This window comes from Ictalurus furcatus, chromosome 16 (assembly GCF_023375685.1).
Source record: "Ictalurus furcatus strain D&B chromosome 16, Billie_1.0, whole genome shotgun sequence".
In the NCBI taxonomy this organism is placed as follows: Eukaryota; Metazoa; Chordata; class Actinopteri; order Siluriformes; family Ictaluridae; genus Ictalurus; species Ictalurus furcatus.
In genome coordinates this window covers 7,887,980-7,902,214 of record NC_071270.1, presented here as the reverse complement: position 1 = coordinate 7,902,214, position 14,235 = coordinate 7,887,980, and the positions used below count along the sequence as shown (strand labels likewise).

The 14,235-nt window shown below is 41.8% G+C and overlaps 1 protein-coding gene across 4 annotated transcripts in view; it reads left to right on the top strand.

Moving 5' to 3' along the window:
• grk3 (G protein-coupled receptor kinase 3) overlaps window positions 1-14,235 on the top strand; it is a 135,811-nt gene that overhangs the window by 94,360 nt on the left and 27,216 nt on the right. For all 4 annotated transcript variants that reach the window (XM_053645754.1, XM_053645751.1, XM_053645752.1 and 1 more), the window contains 10 exons: window positions 3,203-3,277; window positions 3,957-4,018; window positions 4,114-4,165; window positions 4,406-4,497; window positions 4,604-4,703; window positions 4,846-4,924; window positions 5,396-5,526; window positions 6,336-6,430; window positions 7,903-8,010; window positions 8,632-8,698. In XM_053645754.1, coding sequence (XP_053501729.1) covers window positions 3,203-3,277; window positions 3,957-4,018; window positions 4,114-4,165; window positions 4,406-4,497; window positions 4,604-4,703; window positions 4,846-4,924; window positions 5,396-5,526; window positions 6,336-6,430; window positions 7,903-8,010; window positions 8,632-8,698 — 861 coding nt within the window. The remainder of the gene's footprint in view (window positions 1-3,202; window positions 3,278-3,956; window positions 4,019-4,113; window positions 4,166-4,405; window positions 4,498-4,603; window positions 4,704-4,845; window positions 4,925-5,395; window positions 5,527-6,335; window positions 6,431-7,902; window positions 8,011-8,631; window positions 8,699-14,235) is intronic.

The following is a 14,235-nucleotide window of genomic DNA, read 5'->3' as shown; positions in this document are numbered from 1 at the left end:
CGTGATAAATAATCGTGATCTCAATATTGATAAAAAAATAATCGTGATCATTTTGGCCATAATCGCGCAGCCATACTATGTAGTAGGCTTGCAACGGTATAACACGGTATGAAAATTGACTTATCATACCATGCACATTTTCTCATCTACGATATTGGGAAAGAAAAAGAAGCAACTGTACGGAGAAACTCACTTGCGCATGCGCATCACCTTTACCCCTCGACTGCCTGTCAGACTTGTCAACTTGCTCCACACTGTCCTATATCAAGGAGGTAACTCTGGACTTCAGTTCCCATCAGCCACTGCACTGTACTACAATATGGCACATGACCACCTGCACCTGAATCACGTTTTTGTTAACAAGCACACTTATATATAGCCATTGTTTGCACTGCTTCTCTGTCTTACGTTTGTCTTAGACTACCGTTGTCCATGTTACCGTGTGTTGATCCTGTTAGTTTATGTTTATTCCTTGCCACAGTGTTTTGCATTAGTCATAGTATCTTTTGTGTTTTGTTGGTTTACTTAATAAAAATGTTTAAAATCTGCGATTGCTTCCGCATCTACCTTTGAAATGTGACAGAACGTAAGACCTACAACGGAAGCAGCAGATCACCATGAAGTAGCTGGGCTTCAATCTACCACCTATGTTCACGGAGAACTATGCCACGCCACAACAACAAGAGGAGGAGTACCACGCTGAGCCACGTAAGCAGCAGGTCGCCATGAAGTACCTGGGCTTCACTCTACCACCTGTGTTCACGGAGGACCATGCCACGCCAACAGGAGGAGGAGTCCGGGTACAAGTGGGAGTCTGTGGTCTGGGCTAGTACCATCTCCCACCCTCCCTCTCCTATAATGGATCTAGTTTAGCAAACGGAGTCAGCGGAGAACGAAAGTCAGCGTCCCTGCTTGTCTGAGGACGCCGCTCAGCTTTTCGATTCAGCTGAGGACGTCGCTCAGTCACCCTGGTTGGCTGAAGACGTTGCGCCGTGTCCTGACATACCCCCAAGTGCTCTCCTCTGTTCGCCAACCCCACGCACAACGCAGCTGTGCTTGCCGGCTCCGCTGAGGAAGGCACTCCGCTTTACTGCCTGGCGGAGGACGCCACTCTGCCTTTCTGTTCAACTGAGGACATCACTCTGCCTTCCTGCTTGGCTGAGGAAGTCGCTCCGCTTTACTGCTCGGCTGAGGTCGTCGCTCTGCCATCCTGCTTCGCTGAGGACGTCGCTCTGCCTCCATGTTCCGCAGAAGACGTCGTTCCTCTTCTTTGCTGTGCGCCGTATGTCACTCCCCCTTCCTGCTCCACGGAAGGCATCATTCCCCCCTCATGCTCCGCAGGGAGAATCGTTCCTCCCTTTGGCCTCGTGGAGAACCACCCTTCCCATTCCTGGCCTCGCGGAGAACCTCACTCCCCTCTATGGCCTCGTGGAAATCTTGGAGCTTCCCTCGGGCCTCGCGGAGAACATCGCTCCCCTCTCCTGTCCTGCAGAGGGAGTTGTCCCGCTGTCCTGCCACGCAGACATCGCTCTGAGCTCCAGCCCAGCTGAGGAGGTCACTCTGAGCTCCAGCCCCGCTGAGGACGTCGCTCTGCGTACCTGTTCCGCTGAGGACGTCGCTCTGCGTACCTGTTACACTGAGCAAGTTGTGTTGCTTTCTTGCTCCGCTGAGGACGCCACTCAGTCTCCTAGTTCTGCTGGGGACATTTTGCCCAAGGGGCCAGGACCACCAGATGGAGGGAGTGCATTTTTGGGCGCTCCGGGAGAAGCGCCCTTGGGGGGGTCTGTCATATATCAAGAAGGTAACTCTGGACTTCAGTTCCCATCAGCCACTGCACTGTACTACAATATATCACATGACCACCTGCACCTGAATCACGTTTCTTTTAACGAGCACACTTATATATAGCCATTGTTTGCACTGCTTCTCTGTCTTACATTTGTCTTAGACTACCGTTATCCATGTTACTGTGTGTTGGTCCTGTTTAGTTTCTGTTTAGTCCTTGCCACAGTGTTTTGCATTAGTCATAGTATCCTTTGTGTTTTGTTGGTTTACTTAATAAAAATGTTTAAAATCTACAATTGCTTCCGCATCAACCTTTGAAACGTGACACACACACACACACAGCAGAGAAAATCTCAGAGAGAAGTGAGGCTGATATCACCAGTCTCCATCCCCCGCCATAAAAGAAAGTAATATCAGCAGCATGGGATTACTTTTGATATCCCATAAACAAAAGGGGTGTTGTCCTCAAAGACAGATGTCCAGTTTGGCAAAAGGATATGTCCCTTTTATAATTATAATCCCTAACAAAAAAACCTCTGAACATTTAAACGTCAGTCATAAAATATGCCATTGAAATAATTTTCCACATCCAGGCTTCTTGCTACATCTGTGTTCAGTACGTCTGTTCTTCCGTTCAGTAACATCTGACTGGCGCGCACACACGCGCACACACACGCACTCTAAGCATAAATGACTTGTGCTTCAGAGCATGCAGATGAAACACTACCACAAACCTGTTATCTTGCGAGTGGAAGCAAATGTCTGATATTTGGGAAGGGAATCGTGTGAGACAATTCTGGGAGGTAATTATACCAAATCATTTCGGTGACAAACTTTGGCTCAGACATTTAAGAATGACAAAAACAACATTTGAGGTGCTGTGCAGTGAGATTGGTCCACTGGTTAGTGTGGTTACACTGTATAATGCGCTGAATATCCACTCACATCAGCCAATTATCCAATGATATGATCTGTTGTGAAACAATAAGTTAATATTCAGTGAATTGCGTATTAGACTCAATATTGTCCGTTTTTGTTTTATTTCAACAAAAATAGTTCCAAACAAAGCCACAGCAGGTCCTACTCCTTTTTTCCTCCTAATTTATTTTGTTAAAATGAGAGATTTATTATTTATATTATTTATTTTCAAATGGGAAAATTTTTTTATACATACTTCCATTTTTATTTTTTTTCCAAAGTTCAGTTATTAATAAAGCATTTGTTCAACCAAAAAAAACTTCTGTTTTCATTCCTTTAAAGGTCAATGTAACTGATAATAATAATAATAATAATAATAATAATAATAATAATAACGTATACTGTGAAACCGTGATATTTTCTGAGATGGTTATTGTACCGTGAAATTCTCATACTGTTGCAACCCTACTATGTAGTACTGTGTGTTTGTGTCTTGTAGCCCTTCTCTAAGAAAGCAGTAGACCATGTCCAGTCTCACCTGGCTAAGAAACAGGTACCCCCATCCCTCTTTCAGGTGAGAGACACCAAGTAAAACTTGATTTTACCTGTTTGGTTTTAAAATGGCTACATCATAGGACTTGCTTATTATAAGTACAGGTAGTGTACTTTGTACTAGTGTACAGTGCTTTGTCTGTCAGGTGTAATGCGTTCCTCTTTCCTTTAACTGTGCAGGTAATATACACTTTATACAGCGTTTAATGTTTGGTAACATGCTGTTTGTTTATTTACCATGTGGTATTTAACATGTGGCTTATTTACCACCTGGTATTTTCCTGGAAAATGGTGAACTAGCCTTTTGCAGATAATAACCTTTCAGAACAAAACCAATTTTGCTACCTTTTTTTTTAATACTGTTTGCAGTTATTCATGTTTGTTTTCAAAAAAAAAAAAAAAGGCCTATAGAAATACCTACTCAGTACATTAAAAGACAAAGACATCCTACTTTTGACACACCAGCCAAAGTGCAACTGCAGAACAGGATTTTATAATCATAGCTGCTCCAGTTCATTCAGTTTTACATTTTAAACGGCTAAAAGTAAAGTCTCGCATATTTTTTTTTCCCCAGAATAAAAAAGGTATTCAGTATGTAAAAGTAATGTTATACTTACAATAATTGTGCAGACTTCTATGCCATGTTTGGGGGATTATTATACAAGGCCCCTCACATACAATTTTTTCTTTTTCTTTTCTAGCCATACATTGTTGAAATCTGTGATAGCCTGCGAGGAAACATCTTTCAGAAGTTCATAGAAAGGTGTGATTTAATGACTATTTTTCATTACCCAATCTTTGGTTTTTTTCTGTTGCTTTATTGTTTTTAACAATTAAACCTGTTTATTTTTCCTATAGCGACAAGTTTACTCGTTTCTGCCAGTGGAAGAATGTAGAGCTAAATATCCATGTAAGTTTTCTTCTGTATGGTTGAGATTCTAAGCAGTTGAACATGCGACCTTGCAATTATCAGGCACTTATAAAATTATAGGGAAATTAGCATTTCTTCTGTCAACTTCTACCTTAGGCCATACATTACAGCATAGTAGGTGAATATTATGAATATTAAATGATATTTAGATATAACCACCTTGCAGTTGGTCTGTTTTCTGTAGTAATTTGTAAAAATGTCTTGTGTGTTTCCATGTAGTTAACGATGAACGATTTTAGTGTTCATCGGATCATTGGTAGAGGTGGGTTTGGTGAAGTGTATGGCTGCAGGAAGGCAGACACAGGAAAAATGTGAGTATATGGAATTAAGCAAGATTTTGGGAATACTTTTAAACATTACGAGAATTGAAAAAATGGGGTATTTTCTTACATCACTGCACTGGTTTATGTCTGCCAGGTATGCTATGAAGTGTTTGGATAAGAAGCGGATTAAGATGAAGCAGGGTGAGACCCTGGCACTCAATGAGAGAATCATGCTGTCTTTGGTCAGCACAGGGGTGGGTTGGCTTGCACGCAATCTTGTGAAATAGGGCCACTTTTCTCCCTTATGCAACAGTAAACTTTGCTCATTTTATTTCTAGTGCCTTTTAACCATCTCTCTCTCTCTCTCTCTCTCTCTCTCATATATTCTGGATCCAGGACTGTCCATTTATCGTGTGTATGACGTATGCTTTCCACACCCCTGATAAGCTATGTTTCATCCTGGACTTGATGAATGGTGAGAGCTGCTATTTCTTCATTCTCTGTCTCATTCCAGGCACTACCCTGCTTCTCAGATCTCCCTAAGCAGGATGCTAATTCCCAGTAGGATTATGCTAATTGGGATGTTAATTACAGGCATCCAGTGGAGCATTACACAAGCAATACTTAGCCCTTACACCTGCATTCACTCCTGTTATAATTATCTCTACTCCTCTGAATGGTAACTTATTTCACTGTTATAAAATATCTAAAAACTGCATGAAAACTTGTGTGTTAAGGTAAACACTAACTGTTTTAAGGTTTCCTAGAACTTCCTTCAGCACAATTCAAAAGAGAAATCTTAATGCTGGATGCTTTTGTGACCATTCCCTGAGAATGGCTACTATAGCATTTTAATTTCAACTTATGTTGTTAAAGTGATATTTCTGTGATGTTTGCATTGTAGTCATGCAATAAAGTATGCTGAAAACATGAATTGATATTTTAGGTGGGGATCTCCACTATCATCTCTCTCAACATGGAGTATTTAGTGAGAAGGAAATGCGCTTCTATGCAGCAGAAATTATCCTGGGTTTGGAGCACATGCACAATCGTTTTGTTGTTTACCGAGATCTTAAGGTAAGGGCAAATGATCCTTTGTTTACTTAAGACATTTTGACTTCTGCTCTCTATTTGTCAAATGGACAACACTTCAAAAGGTGGTATTAAAGATGCCATATGGGGAAAAAAAAGCTTTATTACTCCTTTATATATAACTCAGGAGATGTTACACTGTTCCTCTGAAGTCGCATCATCAGAAGTCTGATAATGCTCTAGTGCAGGAAAAAGTCAAATCCATACAGAATGCTTATACAAATATGTGGTAGTCAGTTGGCATAGATGATTTGCATGGACAGATGACAGATGGACAGATGAATGCAGTGCAGTTTGGACCAGCCATAGGTACAGTTGACTCTCATAACAGCATTGCATTTTTCTTATTTTTTGAAAGCCCAACCAAGAATGCACATCAAAACAGAGACCGTTTGCTGCCATCCAGATTCAGTCCCAACTTCAGATAATGCTAGCTATCTACATGAGCTATGAGTTTAGCAAGCTAGTTTAATTGTTCAATTAGAGCAGGTTACCATACAGAAATGTCAACTCAGGGATAAGAATATGTGACATTTTGACCTTGTGGGAACATTTGGCTGGTCCCTGCAAAGGAAAGCAGCTCTTTTATATTAAAAAAGTAAATGATTGAAAAGTAACCTAAAAAATAAAAGTTTAATTTTGATTCCTGAGGTTAAGGTTAAATTTAGGTGTAACATAGCATTAATTATCAGCAGAAAGAATTATGTTACAAAGATTTAAGGTGTGTGTGGGGGTGGGTGTGTGATAATCTTTAGAATAATGAGCTGGAATCACCTTTTTTCCCTCTTTTTTAGCCTGCCAATATCCTCTTAGATGAACATGGCCATGTCCGTATCTCTGACTTGGGCTTGGCTTGCGATTTCTCTAAGAAGAAACCCCATGCCAGTGTGTGAGTGCACATAAAGAATTTTATTTAACCCCTGAAACTTCTGGGTTATTATTTAGTTATTCATCTCGTACATAGAGAGCATTACTACTAACTTCCTGTGACTATTTCTCTAAATAGTATGCAAGTTGAAAATGTATGCTCACTGAGCACTTTATTAGGAACACTATAATAATAATATTGGGTAGGGCCTCTCGCTCCCAATATAGGTTCCCTTCTTCATGGCATGGATTCCACAAGATGTTGTAATCCTAAAGGTGTTCTATTGGGTTCAGATCTGGTGACTGGGAATGAAGAACATTGAACTCTTTGTCATGTTCATGAAACCAGTTTGAGATTACTTTTGCTTTGTGACATGGTACATTATCATGCTGGAAGTAGCCATTAGAAGATAGATAAATTGTGGCCATGAAGGGATGCACATGATCAGCAACAATACTCAAACAAGCTGTGGCATTCAAGCGATGATTGATTGGTATTAACGGGCCCAGAGTGTGCCAAGAAAATATTCCCCACTCCATTACACCACCTCCACCAGCCTGGACTGTTGACTTAGGGCAAGTTGGGTCCACGGATTCATGCTATTGGTGCCAAATTCTGACCCTACCGTCACCTGACCATCTGTATGCCTCAGCAGAAATCAAGATTCCTCAAACCAGGCTATATTTTTCCAGTCTTCAGCTGTCCAGTTTTGGTGAACCTGTGACCACTGCAGCCTCAGCTTTCTGTTCTTGGCTGACAGAAGTGGAACCCAATGTGTAGTACTCAATTGTAGCCCATCCTCGTCAAGGTTCGATGTGTTGCATTCTGAGATGCTTTTCTGCCCACCACAGTGGCACAGTGTAGTTATCCGAGTTCCTGTAGCCTTTCTGTCAGCGTGAACCAATGTGGCCATTCATTATTGAACTCTCTCTTCAACAAAGCATTTCAATCTGCAGATCTGCTGCTCACTAATCAGCAGTTATCGAAATACTCAATCCAATCCATCTGGCACCAACAATCATACCATGGTAAAAATCACTGAGATCACATTTTTCCCCCATTCTGATGATTGATGTGAACATTACCCAAAGCTGCTGATCCGTATCTGCATGATTTTATGCATTGTTCTGCTGTCACACAATTGGCTGATTAGATAATTGCATGAATGAGTATGTGTACAGGTGTTCCTAATAAAGTGTCTGTTGAGTGTATTTCTTAAGTCTGGACCACTGGCCAAACACAGGAGTTTAAAGTGTTAACACCCCAACCCCTGAGTCCTTAATCAGGAGTCGGTGGATTGGTGATAGGGAAGATTAGGTTGAATTATGTTCATTATATATTCAAGGAAATACATGGCATTTACAACCCAGCTAATTTTATTGTAGGCATCTGAGTCAGGTCTAGATATTTTGGATCAGAACGTACACTAGGGGTTTAATAGTAAATTACTTGTCATGCATTGAATAAAAGTGAATATATATGGGCTTTTCTAGGGGCACCCATGGCTATATGGCTCCAGAGGTTCTGCAAAAAGGGACAGCATATGATAGCAGCGCTGACTGGTTTTCACTGGGCTGCATGCTGTTTAAACTTTTGCGAGGGTAAGAGCCAACATTTCCCTTCTGTAAGAGCGAAATCATGAATACCTCACTATGCACCTCTGTCATTTATTTTATTTTTTTGCTCTATGTGTCTGCATTTCACTCTCTGTCTCTCAAACCTGTTTGATGTGGGGAGTAAAGTTTAAATGTCAGGGGTCTCAACACAGGAGGTCAGCTCACAGACTTCACAGAGGAGACAGAGGGAGTGGGTAGATGGGGGGTGGGGACCGTCAAAACCAGCTGCAGTAGCAGTTACTAGGGAGGGAGCAAGGGAAGTGAACGATTTAATGGGGAGGGGTATGACTGTTCACTGAGGGAGATGTATTGTGTGCATTTGCATTTGAAAACCAACCAGAGTCAAAGTAACCTGGAAACATCTATAACAAAACAACTGTAATACTAGGTTGCCATATTGTTGACATTACTTACTCATTGCCACTTTATATTGTATATTTTTATTCTTTAAATTGTGCCATTTTAAACAGTGTATGTGGCACAAATTCAGCGTCTGTGTATACCTATGTACCTCTGACTACTGTGACTCTCCTCTCTGGATTTGTTTGCTTGGCTTACTTTGTCTTCTGTGTTCAGTAATATAACAGGTTCTTTGACTTCTCACAGGCACAGTCCATTCCGGCAACACAAGACCAAAGATAAACATGAGATTGACCGTATGACACTTACTATGGTAAGGCACTTTTGAAAGTGTGTGTGTGTGTGTGTGTATACAGGCTGAACAGAATGCAAACATAACAAAAACACACAAAACTCAAACACAAAGCACATGTGCATGTCTCTAACTCCCTCTGGCATCTCCAGCCACTCCTTTTTGCTCTTTCTCTCACTGATTAAACTACTCAATGCCAGGCATGTGTCCTCACAGCCTGGCCCCTCACTCCTCCTCGTCACACTCCTCCATGGTCTGACGTACACCACTTCCCATCCCCATTCTTCATGGTATGGATTCCACAAGATGTTGGAAACATTCCTTTGAGATTCCGGTCCTTGTTGACATGATTGCATCATGCAATCATCTGCTTAGAGAACTCCGTGCCAGGTGTGCGTCCTTACAGCATGGGCCTTCCCTCCTCCTAGTCCCACTCTTTCACTATATATATCTCAAATATATCAAAATAAATCTATAAATTTAGTTGTTTAGTTGTGCAGCAATATATGCAACTAAATGTTTCCGGTAAGTATTGATGCGTCCTGCACATCGGAATTTTATCCCATTTCTCAGTACAGAAACTTAAACTCTGGGATACTGGTGGGTTTGCTCACATGAACTGCTTGCTTCGGGTTCTTCCACAACATTTCTATTGGATTAAGGATATTCTTTGTTAGAATGACTTGTGTGCTTATAGTTGCTGTCTTGCTGCATGACGCACTTTCTCTTGAGATTCAGATCACGGACTGATGTCCTGACATTATCCTTTAGAATTTGCTGGCATAATTCAGAATTTATTGTTCCATCAATGATGGCATGTAGGGTTGCAGCGGTATACCTGGCACACAGTATACAATATAATTGACAGTTATCGTACCATGTACATTTGCTTATCTGCGGTATCAAAAAGAAAAGTAACTGGACCGAGAATCTCACATGCGCATGCGTATCACCTTTACCCCTCAACTGTCTGTCAGACTTGTCAACTTGTTCCACAGACCCAGACACACACACACGCAAACAGCGGAGAAAATCTCAGAGAGAAGCGAGGCTGATATCACCAATCTCCACCCCCCTGCCGAAAAAGAAAGTAATATCAGCAGTGTGGAATTACTTTGGATATCCCATAAATGAAAGGGGGGTTGTCCTTGAAGAAGGATATCCAGTAAAAAAAAAAAAAAAAAATTTAAAACCATCTCGTGCAGATCAAGGGATATGTCCTGTTTCTAACTTTAATTCCTAACGAAAAAACGTGTGAACATTTAAATGTCAGTCATAAAAGGCGCCATTGAAATCATTTTTCACATCCCGGCTTCTGGCTACATCTACGTTGTCTGTCTGTTTGGCAAGCTCTGACTTACAAACACACACACTAAACATAACTGACGAAATGCTATCACATACCTCATGTTATCTTCTCGGAATGCCTGATATTTGGGAAGGGAATCATGTGAGACAGTTCTGGGAGGTAATTATACCAAATCATTTTGATGACAGACCTTGGCTGAGACATTTCAGAATGACAAAAACAACATTTGAGATGCTGTGCAACAAGATTGGTCCACTGGTTAGTGCAGTTATGCGACCCACTGCTCCCCAGTTTCCACAGAAAAACACTGTATAAGTTGGCCACATGCACTGAATATCCAATCACATCAGCCTATTACATGAATTACATGAATTCTTGAAGCAAAGTCACATGACATTTTTGACATGTATCGAGGAATTTATTTGGTGAATGCGCCTGTCTTATCAATAAAAAAAATTATCCGCCTCAACTGAGCACATAAGTTTATATGCATTTTGGAGATTTTATTCACGTCTGGCATTTCCATCCAGCTTTTTTTTTTATGTGATATCCCAAAATTCGCATAAAAATCCGTGGATGGATACATGGTTACTGACCCCGATCCGAATGTGAGCGAGTTAAAGGTACAGACAAGAGTAGTCTGGCTATGCTGCTGCGCACCTACATTATATGTTAGTAATCAAAAGACATTATTTTAAAAGCTCACACAGCTGATGTTATTTTTCATTTAGTAGATAGTTTAACATGCTATGCTAATGTAAACAATTTTAAGTAAATGTTAAGTGGCTTACATATTAGACTCAGTATTGTCTGTTTTTGTTTTATTTCACGGAAAATAGTTCCAAACAAAGCCACGGCAGGTCCTGCTGTGGTCCTGCCAAGAACAATTAAGGCATGGTCTCATTTTATTGAGAAACTCTTATATAATATCTCAATAGGGCAGCTGAGAATATTTAAGGTCACCTAAAAGAGGCAGTAGTTGGTATCTTAAGTGTGTGCTAATAGCTTGTGCCCCCCTCCTCCCACCCCCACCATTTATTTATTTGTTTGTTTGTTTTCTCCTCTTTTTTTGTAATTATGCAAACCCTGGTTTGTGCATAGTTTTGTTGTGCCATGTAGAATGACCATGTTCTGCAATAAAAAACAATCACAAATAATATTTATTCTGAAAATCAATGTACTAAAAAATTGGTCAACTCTCTTAGACAAATTGGGTCAAATATATATAGTCAAAGGGCGCACGGTGACTTAGTGGTTAGCAAGTTCGCCTCACACCTCCAGGGTCGGGGGTTCGAGTCCCACCGTAACCGTGTGTGCAGAGTTTGCATGTTTTCCCAGTGCTGTGGGGGTTTCCTCCGGGTACTCCGGTTTCCTCCCCCAGTCCAAAGACATGCGTGGTAGGCTGACTGGCATGTCCAAAGTGTCCGTAGTGTATGAATGGGTGTGTGAATGTGTATGTGTTTGTGTGCCCTGCGATGGATTGGCAACCTGTCCAGGGTATACCCTGCCTTGTGCCTGATGCTCCCTGGGATAGGCTCCAGGTTTCCCCGTGACCCTGAAAAGGATAAAGCGGTATAGAAGATGGATGGATATATATAGTCAACAAATGTAATACCATGAATGTTAGTTATGATACAGCTTCTGATCAATTTAACAATAAAACAAATCTAATAATCATTTTTTAAAGCAAAACCGTAAAAAAAAAAGAGGTGACCTTGAAAACAGTTGATATGAATAGCAGAGTTGACCCCCAGTAGTTAAAAAAAACACATTTTTCAAATGACACTGAAATTTTAAAAAACATTTTTATATGTTAAATCAAATATTTAATCCTAACAAATACATCTGAATTACAGATCCTTAATGAACTTGAAAATGAACTGCATGTGTCACATGCATTACTGATCTGGAAAATAATAAGGTTTTTGAAGCATTTGTTTTCTAATGGGCATCATATTGTAGAATATTCACGGGCAGCCAGGAATTGAACCTAGTTTGCCCAAACCATAGGCATACACACTAACCAGTCAGCTAAAGGGCTAGGGAAGCTTGGCCCCCATTTTACACCATACCTGCTCCCTCACACTCTGGGAATGTGAATCAGTCATTGGGGATTTCTGCTCATATTTCTTTTAGTTGAATGACGTCTTGTCACTGGCGTTGATTGAGGAATGATGTGGTACTGTCATCTCTACAGGTTTCTGCCTTCTTGCTCTGCGCCTATGCTGCACCTCTCTCCAATACCTGTGCTTGTACCTTTGCTCCCTTTCACCCAGATTGATCACTCTGCTTGTCTGCCCTGCATTTCTCCTTTTGTGCCATCTATTTCTGTATTTTTCTTTTTCTGCCTTCCTTACAGGATTGAGATCTTGCTGTGCCCTCAATTGCCATTGCCTTTCTGCTGCTGACAGCTTCATCTACCCATTCTTGAATTTCCTTAACCTGGAATGGTATACAGTCCCCTCCAAAACTATTGGAACAGCAAGGCCAGTTAAGTTGTTTGACTGGTAACAACTTGTTTCTTTTCCGGATTTCTCGCCACTGATAAGTACAGGTTTTTTCCTTAGCATCGCGGCTACGTGCTGTCGAGCTACAAGCCGCTTGCCGTGGCGTGCAAGTTATTTTCCTTCAGGATTTTATCTCCAGGTTCTATCTGGAGGCGTATTATTGTTTTGGCTAGTTAGCGAGTTGCGTGAACCTGTTGTCTCTCGCTATATATGTTGTGTTGTTCTTGTGCCTGCCGGTCCTAACCTTAGGTGGTGTTGACTTTTTATTTGAAGCTTGTGCGTGTTCCTCTCCATTCCTCGTGGTTCTATCCAGAGGTGTATTACCTGCTTTGGCTCGTTAGGGAGTTGCATTAACCTGCTGTCTCTCGCTATACATACTGTGTTGTACTTGTGCCTGCTGGTCCTAACCATGGTTGTTTGACTTTTATTCGAAGCTCGTGTGCTTCCCTCTCCGTTCCTCGTGGTTCATCCAGGGGTAAGAGTATCTAATTGGATTATTATTTATAATTTTTACTGGTTATATCCAGAGGCTCTCCATTTTAGCTGGTATGACTTTCAGCTCCATTTCCATTGCCTGTCCCTTGAATTGTAAGCTCTGCCCTAACAAGCTCCTTCCTGATGATGGGCATGATCTCTAATGAAGATTTTGGATGCAAGTTTGGGTTAGAGGCAGTGAGCTCAGAAAAGCCATGCCTTAGCAGTTGCTGGCCCTCCCTCAGCTAAAAGAAGGTCTAGCTCGAGGGGAAATAAACTGGCAGGGCACCTGTTCTCAAAGAAGGTGTCTGCCTTTCTTCAGACATGGCAGAGATGAAACATCTCTTGCAGGCCCTCCAGACTCAGTTCCTGCTTCTACTATGGCTCCCATCAGGGACACTTGCTCGCACTCTTCTAGCAAGGTGGCTACTGTCTCACCTTTTTATCGCCATAGCTCCCACAATGACACTATGTCTACATGTGCTTCTGACACACATTTTCAGGACCATCTCTTCACTGATGTCGCTGGGCTTCAGGACGAGCCGGCGGGGTCCGCGTTAGCCGGTGGCTCTGGTGATGGCTCTCTCCACTCCTCGGGGATGGCCCCACCTCAGATGGATAACACATTGGAGGTGCTTCAGATGGCAGTGGCCTGTCTTGGCCTGGGTGAATGCCCTGCTCACCCTGTTCAGTCCAGTGTGTTTTTTTTTTTTTTTTTTTTTTTTTTTTTTTTTAAGTCTTCGCCTAATGACTCATTTGATATGCCTGCATGTAAGGATTTTATTACGGAATTCTTGAATGCCCTCAAAGGGCCAGGGATGGCCAATAGGTGTTCCAAGACCGCTCGCACCTTAACTTCCATGGCAGAAGGGTATCGGGGTCCATCGGGGTACAGAAGGTACCAAAACCTCAAGGCCTGAGGTGCTTGGGCCGGTGGTCAGATGTTTCATGACACGCCAATTGAGTTATTGGGAAAGCAGAGTGTCTGACCCCTGGGTCTTGGCAATGCTGCACAATGGCTATACGGCGCAGTTCCGATATTGGCCCCTAATGTTTTCAGATATGCATCCCGACTGTTGTGGTAGACTCTCTTTGTTCAGCAGCTCTCTTTCAAGAAATTTGTTCCTTGTTAGAGAAGAGGGCAATAGAGGTGGTTCACCCTCTCTTTCAGAGGGACAGGTTCTACTCCACATATTTTCTGGTTCCAAAGCGTCCAATTTTGGATTTGAACAGACTCAACAAGTTATTAAAGAAGCTCCCATTCCGCA